This window comes from Apiospora marii, assembly GCF_038362585.1.
Source record: "Apiospora marii strain CBS 49790 chromosome Unknown utg000002l_segment0_segment0, whole genome shotgun sequence".
NCBI lineage: Eukaryota > Fungi > Ascomycota > Sordariomycetes > Amphisphaeriales > Apiosporaceae > Apiospora > Apiospora marii.
The window spans coordinates 2,170,360-2,185,748 of record NW_027117373.1 but is presented as its reverse complement, the minus strand read 5'-3'; the positions used below and the strand labels follow the sequence as shown (position 1 = coordinate 2,185,748).

The 15,389-nt window shown below is 56.2% G+C and overlaps 6 protein-coding genes across 6 annotated transcripts; 3 read left to right on the top strand and 3 right to left on the bottom strand.

The window, feature by feature from the left end:
• Positions 1 to 73: 73 nt before the first annotated feature.
• Positions 74 to 1,366, top strand: PG985_002354 (uncharacterized protein; the record flags this gene model as incomplete). Its single annotated transcript, XM_066822123.1, has 1 exon — positions 74 to 1,366. The coding sequence occupies one exon, from the start codon at positions 74 to 76 to the stop codon at positions 1,364 to 1,366; it is 1,293 nt and encodes a 430-aa protein (XP_066689555.1).
• Positions 1,367 to 1,806: 440 nt separating this feature from the next.
• PG985_002353 (aromatic prenyltransferase) lies at positions 1,807 to 3,102 on the bottom strand (the record flags this gene model as incomplete). Its single annotated transcript, XM_066822122.1, has 1 exon — positions 1,807 to 3,102. One exon carries the CDS (start codon positions 3,100 to 3,102, stop codon positions 1,807 to 1,809), a length of 1,296 nt encoding a protein of 431 aa, XP_066689554.1.
• A 1,469-nt stretch (positions 3,103 to 4,571) lies between these two features.
• Positions 4,572 to 6,354, top strand: PG985_002352 (cytochrome P450; the record flags this gene model as incomplete). Its single annotated transcript, XM_066822121.1, has 4 exons — positions 4,572 to 4,881; positions 4,969 to 5,511; positions 5,599 to 6,112; positions 6,186 to 6,354. The coding sequence occupies 4 exons, from the start codon at positions 4,572 to 4,574 to the stop codon at positions 6,352 to 6,354; spliced, it is 1,536 nt and encodes a 511-aa protein (XP_066689553.1).
• A 3,389-nt stretch (positions 6,355 to 9,743) lies between these two features.
• PG985_002351 (uncharacterized protein) lies at positions 9,744 to 10,757 on the top strand (the record flags this gene model as incomplete). The annotated part of the gene is made up of 1 exon (XM_066822120.1): positions 9,744 to 10,757. The coding sequence occupies one exon, from the start codon at positions 9,744 to 9,746 to the stop codon at positions 10,755 to 10,757; it is 1,014 nt and encodes a 337-aa protein (XP_066689552.1).
• Positions 10,758 to 11,841: 1,084 nt separating this feature from the next.
• On the bottom strand, positions 11,842 to 12,393 carry PG985_002350 (uncharacterized protein; the record flags this gene model as incomplete). The annotated part of the gene is made up of 1 exon (XM_066822119.1): positions 11,842 to 12,393. The coding sequence occupies one exon, from the start codon at positions 12,391 to 12,393 to the stop codon at positions 11,842 to 11,844; it is 552 nt and encodes a 183-aa protein (XP_066689551.1).
• A 1,096-nt stretch (positions 12,394 to 13,489) lies between these two features.
• On the bottom strand, positions 13,490 to 15,136 carry PG985_002349 (Zinc finger MIZ domain-containing protein 1; the record flags this gene model as incomplete). Its single annotated transcript, XM_066822118.1, has 1 exon — positions 13,490 to 15,136. The coding sequence occupies one exon, from the start codon at positions 15,134 to 15,136 to the stop codon at positions 13,490 to 13,492; it is 1,647 nt and encodes a 548-aa protein (XP_066689550.1).
• Positions 15,137 to 15,389: the final 253 nt, after the last annotated feature.

Here is a 15,389-nt window from a genome sequence, read left to right as displayed (position 1 = left end):
GCTGTGTGTTAAGTGAGGGGGGTTGTCGGCGAGATGCCCGCGTTCCAATACCGCAGAAGCACCATCATCCATCATGTCCACCCAGCCTGATACGACCTCCCCCTCCGGGGACCAGCCCAAGCGGAGGTTCCTCTTGCACACATTCTACGCCACGGGCCATGTGCTCCCCATGCAAGCCGTGGCGCAGGCCCTCGTCCAACGGGGCCACGAGGTCGTGTGGCTCGCGAGCCCAGACCAGCAAGCCCGGGTCGAGGCCTCGGGGGCCCGGTTCGTGGCCACCGACGAGGTCGCCAAGGCCGACACGGTCGTCAAGACCACGGAGCCCACCACGCTCGAGAGCTGCGCCGAGCTGCTCTTCGGCTACGGCCGGCTGACCGCCCAGGTCGCGGACCTGCGGCGCGTCCTGGCGTCGTACTCACCAGACTGCCTGGTCAACGACGCGCTGCCGCAGGGGGCCGCGGCCCTGTACGAGCTGGGCGAGGTCCCGTTCTTTGCAACGCTGGGCGTCGTGCCGCTCTACCTGCCGGGCGCCGGCGAACACGCCCCGACGTCGGCGCTGGGGACCCTGATGACCCAGCACGCCTGGACGCTGCCGGTCATCAACCCGCAGCGCGAAGCGTTGGGGCTACGGCCGCTCGCCGAGTCGGACGTGGTGCAGTACAGCGCCCAGCTGCACATCCAGGCCTCCTGCCCATCCCTCGAGTACCACCAGCCCATGCCCCAGACGCACTACGTCGGCCCCCTGGTGAGCCAGCCGACGCAAGCCTCCGACCTGCCGGGCTGGTGGAACGACGTCCTGGCCGCCGCGGCCGACGGCCGCCGCGTCATCGGCATCACGCAGGGCACCTTCGCCATGGACCCGACCTCGCTACTGATCCCCGCCATCGAGGCGCTGCGAGACGATCCCTCCCTGCTGCTCGTGGTGCCGTCGCCGCACGAGGCGGCCATCCGCGCCCGACTGGGCGAGACCAATTCGAACGGGACCGACAACGTGCGCATCGCGCCCTGGGTCCCGTACGACCAGCTGCTGCCGCTCTGCGCCGCCCTGGTCACCAACGGCGGCTACGGCAGCGTGACGCAGGCGCTCGCGGCGGGGGTGCCGCTCGTGTGCGCGGGGACGTCGGAGGACAAGAAGGATACCGCGGCGCGGGTGCGGTACGTGGGGGCCGGCGTGGACCTGGGCACCGAAAAGTCTGATGTCGAGAGCATGCGGGAGGCCGTGAGGGCGGTTCTGGAAGAATCGCGGTACAAGGAGGCGGCGGCGAAGATGAAGGACGAGTTGCTGTCGCAGGGTGGGGCGGTCAGGGCGTGTCAGCTGTTGGAGGAGGCCGTTTCTCGGGCTCGTGGTGTAAAGCAGGAGTCCTAGAATGACAATTTGATAGAGATAAACATGTACTGATTTTACGGTCGATAATGAGATCTTGTCAGAAGGAGCGAGAGACACGCTTACTTGATTCATGAACACAATGATTCGAACATCACTTAAGAGAAGTTTACTTCAGAACGTTCAATTGAAATGTTACACAAGGCTAGCAAATCCAAATCCTCTATCCCGTTACCAATACATACAGTCGACCAACGAAACCTATGATTCCTTCGTGCCTCGCCGCGCCGAGATGCGATCCCGCTCACAGTCAAACGTCTGGGGGCTCAGATAGGTGACGACCCGCAACTTGTTTTTGTGGAGAGCGCAGCCCACGTAGTACTGGCTCCCACACCGACTCGCAAGGGTCTGGGCATCACTGAGAAGAACATTGTATGTCAGTTTTAAGGGTCTGGTTTCCTAGGAATGTCAAGTTTGTTCACTCACAGGATATCTTGCATCGCCTTCTCGTAGTTGTCCATCATGCTGTCGGACCGGCGCGTCTTGAAGAACCCGCGCAGCCGGTCCAGCACATCGGCGTCGCTCTTGCAGAAGTAGCCGGGCGAGATGTACACCTTGGGCGAGATCTCCTGCCCGCAGCCAACAGTATAATAGAAGCCCGGGGAGGCGCGCCCCGGGGCGTCGGCGGGCAGGACGGCGGGCGCATCGGCCAGGAACGCGTTCCAGAAATCGCGGAGGTCGGCGAGCCCGGCCTCGTTGCCGGTCTCGGGGATTGGTAGCCGGCCGCCCAGGGTGAGGGCGTCCATCAGGTAGTCGACGGTGGTGTGCGGAGCGCGCACGTAGACCTTGATGCGGGCGCCGGCCTCGGGCGCCAGGCAGTCGATGCCGAGGATGCCCGTCTCGAAGCCGTAGCGGGCGGTGCCCTCGTCGAGGTACTCGAGCAGTGGCTCGACGCGCAGCGAGGGGTACTGCGGCAGGCGCCGGATCGACTGCTGCACCAGCTGCAGGTTGGTGATGCCGAGCTCCTCGGCCTTGAGGCCCGGGTAGATGTACATCTTCATGACGGGCCCGTTCTTCTCGAGGTCGAGGGCCACGACGGTGCCGGCCTTGGGCGTCGTCTCCTCGACGAAGACGTCGCTCGTCTTGGCCCGCTCCATGTCCTCGTGCGGCAGGATCTGGCTGGTGAAGTGGTCGTACCACTCCAGGTCCAGCCCCGGCACCATGTTCTGCTCCCGCAGCTTCGCGATCCACCGGGTCGTCGCCGTCCGGTTCAGCGGGTCCAGGGGCGTGCCGGCGTGCGCGCCGATGGGCTCGAACGAGTACCGGACGGTGGCGTGATCGCCCGCGCCCCACTCCCAGCTGAAGTCGATGGGCGTCGAGTCGGGCGTGCCGGGGCTCCGCCAGCCGCGCACGTTGCCGTTCTCGTCGGGCGCCAGGCCCAGCTCGGGCGCGACGAAGAGGGAGTAGAAGAGCAGCTCGCGGTACTGCTCCGCCGGCGTGTAGCCGGCCCTTTGGAGGAGGCGGGCAAACACGTGGCCGGTCTTTTCCCACCAGAACTGGGCGTCGGTCGAGCGAAACTTGAGGACATGGTTGAGCAGTGACCAGGGCTCATTGGCCACGGGCGTCGCGAGCGTCAAGGCATCCTCTTCCTTCCATGGTGGAGTGGGGCATGCGTCTGGGGTTGCTGCTGACGGTCTCTTGTTAGGACGTGTTGTGTGAGTCTCATCTGCAGGCGCCGGCCTCTTCGCCGGAAGAACACTGCGGACTGTCGATGCCATTCTGCGTCGCCAAGGAACTCGGTGCCGAATTTACGTATGCAAAGAGTGAAACGGGTTGAAGATCAAGGTATAGATGGAACCCAACGAGAAAACTGCAGTCTGTGTCCAGCCGGGTAGTTCTTGAAGACATCGGAAGAGCACCTTATATCCACCTGCCGGCCATCTCCAGTGAAAACGGCATGGTCTTGTATCACATCCCATCACACCCTCCCCGCAGTCCACCCATTGCGATTCCATGCATCCAGACAAGGGGCAGATCGCCGCTTGGAGTGTGGTCCTCTTTACCACAGATAGATCCACGATCATCTCGTAAACGCATCTAACTAGTTATCTTTCTCCCAGAAATATTCCTCCTCCTGCGGACCCGGATATGACATTTACTATCAAGATGGAAAATTCCGTTTGGTGCCCTCCCACTTTTGGCGTTGCTTGACATTCTAAACAACTCTCATATGGTAGGTACTATTAGTTTCTGCTAGGTAGAGGTAGACGACTATGTCACAGAAATATGTTCAATTTCACACTGGAAAATCTTCCCTGTACAGGCTAGCTGCTATACACATACTGCATATACGCAACGTACAGGAAAGTAAGCAGCAAAGTCCAAAGTCTCCGACAACGCAGCACGCCCTTCGTCGGGCTCCATCCAATCAGGGGCTTGCCGACGAACTCCGCGCCTTGTCCATACACGTACGCCGGGCCAGGTCCTTACCGCCGTACTCGGGTCCTTGACCTTATCACAAATCAGAAAGGTCCCGGCAGTCTGTTGAGAGGTGGGTCGGACTACGGACCCCTGTCCTGGGCAGGGATCGGCTATCTGCCAAGGAGGCTTGGTGTGAATCGAAAAAGTATAAAACTGAAATACTAGGATCCCCCGGGACTCAAGCGAGTCAGTCGGTATCCCCACAGGGGTACTCAATGGGGCCCTGTTATCTTCCTTGACATGTTCTGGACCGGTTTCGTTTGTTCTGTTTCTTTTATTGTCGGCTTCGGCGCGAACATATGCTTGCTACATACAGTACCCTCGCGACAGTTGTGATGGCCGCGTCTCCCTTGGCTGCTACTCTCTGACTCAGGACTTTTTCTGCGAGACCACGGAACCCTTTCTGCAAACCAAGGGCTCGGCGATACCGGGTACCCGTTTTCGATACGCTCGATACGTAAACAACGTACCATGCTATATTGCCATTCTATCACTGCTTGAGGACACTTCAAATACCAATGATAGGAGACCGATCTTGAACAAATCCTCCAAGCCAACCCCACAGGACTTTCCTCTACTCAGGTTGGAGCTCCGACTAGTCGGAGACTGTACCGATAAGCCATTCGATCCAGGCTTAGCATTGGTGGATTAGACCTATTCAGTACGTGCCCCTAGAGCCCCTCGTCCGCTACAGCCTATCTGACCAAAGCCAGTCTTTCCTACCGCTCGCTCCACCTTCAAGACATCGTCAAAGCTGTCCTCGACAATGGACCGGCTCAGTCAGGTTATCGGTCAAGTGGACCCGTCGGGAGCGCCTTTGCTGCTCTCGGCCGTGCCGTTGGCCGTCCTGCTCTGGGCTGTCGGGAAGGTGGTGTACAATCTGTATTTCCATCCCCTGGCCGCCTACCCCGGACCTTTCCTGGCACGAGCCACGAGACTCTATCATGCCTACTACGACGTCAAGGGCGTCACTGTCTGGAAGGTGAAGGACTGGCACGAGAAATACGGGCCAGTCGTCCGCGTCGCCCCTGACGAGCTGTCGTATACCGACAGTCGGGCGTGGCCGGCAATTTATGGTGAGACAGACTCGGGACCACTTTTTCGCTGCGCGAAGACGAGAAGGAGATGAAGAACATGAGTTTTCTGACTCGATCCCCTTTCAGGCTTCCCCGCCAAAGACGGCACCGGCAACTTCGAAAAGGACCCGCAGTGGTGGAACAAGGCCCCCTCGGGCATCCTCAGCATCGTCGACGCCGACGATGCGGGCCACCGGCTGATGCGGCGGCTGCAGAACCCGGCCTTCTCGGACAAGGCGCTGCGGGCGCAGGAGCGCGTCATCAAGGGCTACATCGACCTGCTGGTCCAGAAGCTGCACGGGCTGGCCGCGGACCCGGACACGGCCGTCGTCGACATGGTCGCCTGGTACAACTTCACCACCTTCGACATCATCGGCGACCTGGCCTTCGGTGAGCCCTTCCACTGCCTCCGCGACGCCGTCTGGCACTGGTGGATCGACGCTGTGTTTGATCTCTTCCAGGACGGCGTCTTCATGCGCGCCGTGCGCAGGTTCTCGTGGCCCCTCCCTAATGTTTTGGCTTGGCTGTTCGTCCCGAAGAAGCTGGTCAAGAATAGAATGGACCAGTTCATGTTCACGATCGAGCGCGTCAACCGGCGGCTCCAACTGAACACGGATCGTCCGGATTTCCGTAAGTCATTCCGCCTCCAAGAAAACGAAAAAGAAAGACAATAGTTTGTTTTTACTCGGTCAAATCAGCAAGCTAACCGGGTTGCAGTGTCCTACATTCTAAACGCCGATGGCGAAAAAGCCATGTCGATGGAGGAGACGTACGTCTGCGCCCAGGTCCTCATCTGCGCCGGCAGCGAGACCACGGCGACGGCCCTGAGCGGGGCGACCTACCTGCTCCTCGAGAACCCGTCGGCCCTCGAGCGGCTCACGGCAGAGATCAAGACCCGGTTCCAGAGTGAACAAGACATCACGATCCAGGCCACCGCAGAGCTGCCGTACCTGAACGCCGTGGTGCAGGAGTCCCTGCGCATGTGCCCGCCGGGCCCCTCGGTGTTCCCGCGCGTGGTGCCCGAGGGCGGCCGGGTCGTCTGCGGCCAGTTCGTGCCCGGCGGCTACACGGTCGGCGTGCACCAGCTCGCCGCCGACCGGTCGAGCCGCAACTTTGCCGAGCCCGACGCCTTCGCCCCCGAGCGCTGGCTCGGCGACCCGCGCTTCGACAAGGACCAGAAGGCGGCCTGCCAGCCTTTCTCGTACGGCGCGCGGAACTGCATCGGCAAGAAGTAAGTCGGAGTGGTCCCCGTGAGGAAAATTTGTGCCTTGGTCGCTTTTGCTAACAAGAATGTGATTCATTAGCCTCGCCATTGCCGAGTTGAAGACGATTTTGTCTCGGATGATCTGGAACTTCGATATGGAGCTGGTTCCGGTCAGCCGCGGGTGGTTGAACAGACAGAAGGCGTATACTGCCTGGAAGAAAGAAGAGCTCAAGGTGGCTCTGTCCCCTAAGCCCAGGATCTCGATGTAATGGAGGCTTGTACAGGCTCATGGAGACTCTCGTATCTGTTCCATGGCAAATAGGTGGTGATGATCATCCTCTCGGCCACTCTTATCGATGGAATGGGTGTACCTGACTCGTATTTTATACTTCTGTTCGGCAAATTAGACTACATGACTCAAGTTTGTAGAGATACGTTAGCTGATTCGCTATTATACGAACTAGTAATAGGAGTTGCACCAATCGACCTGTATCTCATGGGCTCCAGACAGGCTTCATTCAGGAGCTTACTACTGTTCCCCAAGAAATCCGATGCAGCCGCACACTGCCGCGTAGAACGCTATTACCAAGCTGCTCAAGCCTACAGTAGCGTACCAGAGGCCAGAAGGAGAACCCTTGTGTCCATCTGCTGATCTCTACAGGCGTTCTTCATCCGCCTCCCAGGGTCCGGTAAGCTATTTGCAACCATTCACAAATGGAGTCTGTCATGCGCAGCTGCTGTGGGGGTTGGGTTGTATGTTCAACGACTCATGCTCGCCACCCACCTACACCGCTGGATCCCTAACGAAAAGGCTTCGAGTTCTGGTTTGCGCGGGCGCGCATAAGGACAACGCAACAGCCATTCCAGCCTCCAAATTATTCGGGAAGGGCTCACTTGTATCTGTTGGGAATATCACATTTGCTCGTTGCATCAGGACCTTAATACAGGGGTCCTTTGTGTTGTATAAATTTGTATATATCGTCGACCGTTTTCCCGGGACTTGTTTACCCCGTGCAGTTGAATAACACTATTGGAAGATTGTCCGCAAAAAGATAAAAATAACATCCCAGGGCCCCAAGGGTTCTCGCTGGGCTATTTCCCCTGATCGGCAACGGCGACTCCATTTCTCCAGATATGAAGGGCTTTGTTATCAGTGCATATACGAAGAAGAAGAAAAAACGGACGTCCCGATTGCTGGTTGTTGGGATGCAGATCACAATGGTCCGAACATATGTTGAGCGCCGCGAATGCTAGTAGTAGCAGCCCCTTTACTTCTGGCAGAAGTTTGCTCTCCGACAAAGCGCGGGAACGAACAACGCAGCCGTACATAGGCAGTGGCGAATCCATCCTGCCAGTCGTGATCTCTTGCGAGGCACCTGTGTAGAACCAGGCTCGGCGGAGTTGCGTTGGCAATAACACTGGTTCAAGGGCGCAAAGTGATCTTCAAGAGCCAAAGAGACCTCGCCAGATGGTCTGCACGCAGGAATACGGCGTGGTCCACGTTCCTACCCCACAAAAGCCGTGTACAATATGGAGGACGTGCATCCGGCTCAATGTGGAAGGTAGAAGACAGGAGGTGATCCAAACCGCTTTGAGAGGTTGAATCTCGTGAGTGAGTCGTGTCTGGCCAGCCCTTCCGGCATTTGATCACTGGCGAGGCTACCTGGGATCCACCCAGGCCGCCGCCGGTAGCTGATATACACAGCATCCATTGAATTAGGTTATTCAAACACAATAGATCGACATCAACAAGCAGCTCCACGGTAAAGACGCCAATTTCAAGATGCCATCATCACGACGTACAGCATCATATCAAGTTTTGGCCAGTACTTCTGTTCATCGATACAAGTGCCAGTGGTACCATGCAATACGTCTACAATGTAGGTATTGTACGTAACGTGACTGACTGAAGTCAAACCGAACCCGTGCTCAGACAGGACCTAAGTATGCAACACAAAGGGGACTGAACCGGTTTTGGTCCAAGTGTGGAATTCGGCCTCTAAGCCTTTGTGTACCCTGACTTGGCAGCTTGGCATGGACGTTGGCAGGTCGTCCCATCATGCACGCATGCAATGGCCCGCCGTAAACCAGGGGTTTCCGGTCCACCCGACCCCACTCCTCTCGAAAAGAAAGGCGGGTTAACTGCCGGCGGATCTCGCATGGCTTCGATCCGGGTCGCCGAACCTTGCCGATTAAACCCGGACGACCGGATTTTGGGTGAGGGAACCGAATGGAATGCTGCAAGGAAGGAAAAAGCGACGGCTTCCTGTGAAGGCGGGTCCGGAGACGTCGGATATACGGTCATGTTGTAACCGTTGTTTCAGCTCCTCGTGTTCACTGACAGGACCACTGGCTGTCCGTGCTTGAATCGTAGCGGTAGGGAGGTTTCTCCGGTTCCTGCTTGCATAGGGCTACTTGGCAGAGTTGCTTGAGTCTGCGAGTGGCAAGCAATATAGAGCTGTCGTCTAAAGATCGGCGCTTGGCGCGTGAAGATTGAAAAAATACGATGTCGATCTTAACCTTTATCTTCAATACAATTTGCAGTAATGTTGCTATGAACATAACCCTGCAAGGAATTACTCACATTTATCCTAAAGCCTTGTGTTCTCTACTGAATAGTGTCTAGTCCAGCTCAGGGGGTTGTACAGGACACAAGCAGCAAAAGCTCCTGGCAGATAGGCCCCAGAAGGTCTTTTCTTCGTGGGGACAATAGTTTGCATCGGAGGGACCGGCTACTACATCACCTGCATAGAAAGCGCATTCGAGTAGGTAATCTTTCCTTCTACTGGTTGGGTCCAATGAGCAAGAGAGAAGCAAGGCGCCCGAGATCCGGATATGGCGGCTCACCAAGTTGGACATGCGGCGGAGTCAAGATTGTACAGTAGGTTCTATCATCATGAAACCGAGCCCGGCAGTCGTCATGATGGTTAAGTGATCAATGTTGGATTGTCCAACTTCCAGTGCCATTCCGAGTACTACGTCATACCCATAATAGCGCCACCCTAGATCGTGATATTGTGGGCGAGATGCTTCTATTCTTAGCTTCACTCCGACCCCCTGCTCCCCACCCTAGGACGAACTATCGCCCGCCCGTTGTCCCTGCATATGTACGAGTACACATACGACTTGACCACTTCCTGCCCATGCTCAAATGGCGGTTAGGTATGGGAGAGAACCTCATCGAGAAAGAAGGAAAAGGCAAAGTGAAAGACCGGTGTAGTGGCGTCCTGCATGCACTACCGCACTGAATGTCCATCATCGCCAACCAGCCATGCCAGCGCACTGCCGCGACGCTTTGATTGAGAGGCGGGTCGCGGTGGGCACGTTGTTATGGGCCACTGCCGTCCCGCCGCCAAATACGAGGACGGCTCCGCAACCAGGGCCAGTACATAGTGCCGGCATATGACGATCCTTCCTCGAGTGAGTTATCGACGATGCTTCGATGGAGATGGCAACTGCCATATCGACTTCGAGATTCGGCGTGTAAAGAAGTCTTGGATCTTCCGTCAACTGACAATCAAATCCTCTCTATCACCATCATCATCTTCATCATCATCATCCAACTCCAACACTCACTACACTCACTTCACTCCCAACCCGACCAATAATCTCTAATCCGTTCTTTCCAACGACAAAAACAACAACAACAACCGCCAAAATGCAGTTCACTCAGGCCATCGCTGTTGCCATCCTCAGCTACGTCGCTGTCGCCGCCCCCTCGGCCTCGGACTGCAAGAACAAGGACGATGCCTGCCGCACCGCCCCCGACGCCAACATGTCCCTCTGCAACGCCAACCAGGCCGCCTGCAAGAGCGCCTGCAAGGAGTCCTACGACTCGTGCCGCGTCGCCCCCGACGCCAACATGAGCCTGTGCGCCTCCGACTACGCTAAGTGCCTGGGCACCAACCCCTTCCAGAAGCGCGGCGACGAGAAGGAGTGCCAGGCTAAGGACGACGCCTGCCGCTCCGCCCCTGGCGCCAACATGGCCGAGTGCTCTGCCCAGAAGGCTGAGTGCCTGGGCTACAACCCCTACGCCAAGCGCGGCGAGGAGCCTCACTGGGAGACTGGCGATGCCGTCTACTTCCCCGCCGACAGCAAGCGCGAGGAGCCTCACTCGGAGACTGGCGACGCCGTCTACTTCCCTGCCGACAGCAAGCGCACTGAGGAGCCTCACTGGGAGACTGGCGACGCTTACTACCAGCCCGCCCCCAGCAAGCGCGCTGAGGACTGCCAGGCCAAGGACGACGCCTGCCGCTCTGCCCCCGATGCCAACATGGCTGAGTGCTCTGCCCAGAAGGCCGAGTGCCTGGGCTACAACCCTTACGCTAAGCGCGAGTCCAAGGACTGCAAGGCCAAGGATGATGCCTGCCGCTCTGCCCCTGACGCCAACATGGCTGAGTGCTCTGCTCAGAACGCCGAGTGCCTCGGCTACAACCCCTACGCCAAGCGTGGCGACTCCAAGGAGTGCAAGGCCAAGGACGACGCCTGCCGCGCTGCCCCCGATGCCAACATGGCCGAGTGCTCTGCCAAGAACGCCGAGTGCCTGGGCTACAACCCCTACACCGACGCCTCCAAGAAGTGCGAGGCCGAGTTCAACAAGTGCCGCGTCGCCCCCGATGCCAACATGAGCCTGTGCAACTCCGACAAGGCCAAGTGCGTCGCCGCCCAGTAAATGCTTACGACCGAAGTGGAATGCCATTGGATGGATCTCATGACTTGAATGGGAACGGAGATGAGGAAAAGGTTTTCTTTTTACCTCCCTGGTTGCCCGAAGGGGAAAGAAAAAGGGGAGCATGATGAGTGTTATTGATGATACACTGTACATACAGCAAGCCAGATGATTGGTCGATCTCTAAAAACAGAGCCGCGATCTTGTACATACTTTTAACTTATAAACTGAACATATCCTTCTGGGCTCACAATTTGATGACTTCCTTCCCGCAATCAGTGAACCGTGACTTTGAATTATCATCCAGCCGATGCAGTTGGTACACGCGAAAGACCAGTCTCAAGAACGGTACTCAGAAAGATGCCCCTTGTTGACTGGCGGCGACTTATGGCATCCTTGTAATAACTCGAATCGACTCGTTGCTGTCATCGGCATACGTACTGTGGCACAGTTGGCACTCGGAACCACAAATGTCTGGAGATAGCTAGGAAGTTGTGTTTGATTTGACAGAGTTGTTCCCTCTGGGTAAAAGGAGCCAAATGCTACTGATGTCGTCGCCAAAAGACGCACATGAGGGAAATGCCATCGTTCAAGGGTGATATAATTCACTGCGACTGGCGACTGAAGGGGCTGCTTCATCCTGGAACTCCTGCCATAGAAACTTCATAGCTGTCTTTGGCGGTTCTTGACAGCATATGCCACTTAGGTCAATCACGCGCAGTAGCTGCATTCAACCTACTTCGAAGATTCTTAGCAACTGCATCAAAGATTACGTTTTTGGTGCCCGGGAACCTCGACTTACACAGCGGTAAAATCCAGGTGAAACGGAAGTCGGTGAGGTGCTTGTCTCTGAAGCTACATAGGTCACATACAGAGGGCTTGAGGACTGAAGTGGACGCAAGAATGCAACGCGGTGATATCATTCGAATTCATCAAACATGTGATATCCCTCAGAACTTCCAGAAACGCCATCGCTATGCTTGGAGCAGAGCACCACCAGCATATGTCCAAGCAGCCAACCCAATCATCCTCGAGCCAATTGCCCTTGACCCGCTTCATTCATTCATATCCAACACCACACACCTCTTCAAGACAGCATCGTGCACACCCCAGCCATCACCGTAACTAAACCCAAGCCAAGCACACCCGGCATCCGCATCCCCGCCACCGCAGCACTCTTCCCCGTCTCCCCAGCATTAGAAGCCGTGGGCGACGGCAAACTCGTCGTTGCTGACGACGACGGCTTCCCGTCGCCGCCCGTCTTATTCACATTATTCGGATAATTGACCCCCGTCGCCAGCCCGTTCCCATCATCTTTCGGCATGCCGCCCTGAACACACTCCATGAACCGGTCGCCGTAGGGTCCCTCGCGGGGCGGGTCGAACGCCGGGTTAGGCGGGAACGAGTCGCGCGGCAGCTCACACCAGAGCACGCAGTCGTCGGGGGCCTTGGTGACATTTTTCGGGTCCGCGCAGCACGCCGCCAGCGCCTTCCACTCGTGCGTGTCCTGCGGTCTGGTGTCGTTGCCCTGCGGGTTCCGCGCCGGCCAGTACGCGACCTCGCCCACGGTGATGTTGGGCGGCACGAGGGCGCCGTGCCAGTGGCCGATGGTGCAGGAGTAGTTGGTGAGGTCGGACATGGTTTCTGGCTCGGTGGGGGTGGTTGTTGGGATGATGTTGTGTGTGTGTAAGTGCTCTTACTGATATATCATTGATGTCGAGGCATGCTTATTATATATTTGCTGAAGCTGCTGAATATGAGGCTTAAGTTCTCATCCAAATGGCCAAGACAATGGGCTGTCCCTATTTTATATTGCCTGTTTGACTTAAGTCCTGGACTAGGCAGTCAAATTAAGTGGCAGTAGCATAGCCGTTCCCAAAATAACGTCTAGCTCCTCCGCATCATCGCGTGGTCCGAGTCAATCGGGTCATGCTTACTGTTCCGTTGCATCAAAATATGTGATACAGCCAGGATGGATGGTCGTTTGCGGACTTCGTACAAGGCTGTATATTGACGGAATTGATGTCCGAAACGGCACGACGATGTTCGACTGGGTACACAGGACGCACAAACATCCTCTTCTTGTAAAGATGAGAACGAAGTATACAAGCCGACGTCAAATAGCAACATGGGAATCAGGACTCCGATATGGGAGGCCTAGTCGATTTATGCCGAGTTCGTCTAGCAATTGGCGCTTGTCAGCTTGGGGCTGGGTGGTCCCTACACCCCTTCACGCGATTCACAATCATCTGACCGAATGGCAACGAGTACATTTTTGGGTGAAACAGCTTATCATTATTATTATGTTCAGTGGAAGCCGGTATATCCCCCTCTCCTCACCACGAACGTGTGGCGAATCTGAAAGGATGAACATATGCCCATCTGCCACATGTCTCCGCGTACTCTACATCCACCTCAACTAAGTAAATCATTGCAATGCAAAAACCATGCCGGACCCTTCTTCGCAGATTGAAATGCTTTGCCACCATCGCGTTGATGCCAACTCCGTCCTCTCGACGGGAAATGATGTATGTAATGTAGTTGTAGACCTTTGTTTTCCCGGGGACCTCGTAACGCCTTGCTCGCTTACTCACAGTGAAAAAAAGAAAAAGAAAAGCCATCAAACATTAGGCGCTCATGCCGAGCGGGTTGCTGCAAATAAGTTATTGATTGTGACATTCCAGCAAATTGTTGGACCCTTGTATGATCCTCGTTGGAGTCGCAATCGCGCCATCCTAATCGTCATCTAGCGTAATGACCTCGACAGGCGCTCGTTGTGGCATGGGCTTGGATGCGGATCGTGATCTATGCGATCGCGCAATAGCTGGCGCCGTGTCCACCTCACTGTCATCGCCGTCCTCTTCGTCATCAGAATCGACTACCGGCTTCCAGGATCCATCGGCAGAGACAGCGATGTCTTTGGTAGCAAGTCGTCCTTGCGAGGCCAATGCCGCCCTGACCTCTGATAAGAAGCCGTCAACTCGGAGTGCTTGAGGCCGGGCATCTTCGCCACAGATGGGGCACTTCCATTTATCTGCAAAAGAGGGCTCTCGGGGACAGAATTTGCAGTTGGCATCCCTGCTTCCGCAAACACATGACTTTTTGCTTGGGCGAGTGTTGAGCCACGTCTCGAGATCAAAACACTCCAGGTGCTCACAATTGGCACCTCGGACGGGTGTGGTGAAGATGCAAAAGCTGAAAGGATCGGCAACTTTGATGGACAAGTCGCTGGCAACTATAGCAATATCGTCGTCATCTGTACCGCCAGATGGGCCTCCTAAGCGCTTTCTGATAATGCTCAAGGTATGCTCGGCTGGGATCGTGGAGCCGACGGTTAGGTTGCTTAACGCAAGAACGGAGCTATGGCTGAGAGTTTCCACAACCTCAATAGCAATAAAGGGCTTCTTGTTTGGCGGCCAAACTCTGCTCTGCGGGACATTCGGGGGAACAGAGATCTTGAGCTCATTGAGACCCGGGCTAACAAAATGACCGATCTCAACTGGTTGATCTTGAGCACAGTGTTGCTTCCGCCTGATAGTTAGAGTACGGCCGTTCAGTTGCATGAAGATCTGGTCGGGCCAGGTGGTATCCTCTTTAACCCACTGCGCTTCCGAAATCGATACCACATCTTGTTTCCGGCAAACGCATCGTAGCCGGAGACGCAAGGACCCATTCGAGAACACGTTAAACGGCAACGTCGGAGTGTCCTCGGATCTGACCGTATCCCTCGAGATCCTGGCATGCTCCTCGTGGGACAGGCTAAACTTGAAAGTATACAAGTGTGGATGAGGTGGAATGGCCGAGGGCATCAGCGCCAAGTGTTTTATGTACTGGTAATACCTCTCGTTGCTCGAAACCTTGAAGGCGCCACTCAGCATCCGCTTGGGGCTTCTGATGTCAGTTTGGTGCAATGCATTTGCCACAGCCTTTCGGTCATATGGATCGTGCGGGTAGTCTATCAACTGTATGATTGGGATAAGACCGCCACGCGACGTTTGGTTGCGTGCGTTTGCACGAGATGGGTCTCCTTGGATTTGAGGGTTTCTAGCACTCCGTTGTCTGACATGGGGTCGCTGGCCTGTCGCATTAGCCGCAACAGGTTGTTGTTGTTGTTGTTGTTGCTGCTGCTGCTGCTGCTGTTGCTGCTGCTGCCTCAACCGCTGGTAGGCCTGCAATTGCATCTGCTGTTGCATCTGCTGCCGCTGATGCTGCTGCATCTGCATCTGTTGCTGTAATTGCTGTTGCTGCTGTTGCTGCATATGCTGTTGTTGGACATATTGCGGTAGCTGGCCCTGGTTGCCAGACGGGTTGACAGCGACTGCTTGAGGTATGTTCCTCGACATGTTTCCAGCAGGCGTCGACGCCGACATTGGCATAGTCATGTTGCTCATCTGAGGGGATGGCACAGGAGACTGAATGAAGTTTTGTATATTTGGCGATCCGTGAGCTGCAGGTTGATTCTGGCGGTTCTGTCGATTCCTGGCCACCGAAGCTTGTCCATTTACAGGTGAAAAATGGCCATTCTGTACCTGGGATGGCACACAGGCAATGTTTTGAAGCTGAGGAGACCTCCCGTTTGCAGTTTGGACGTAGTTCTGAGACGGACGTCTTAAGAAGGAGCCTTGTTGGTGGTGC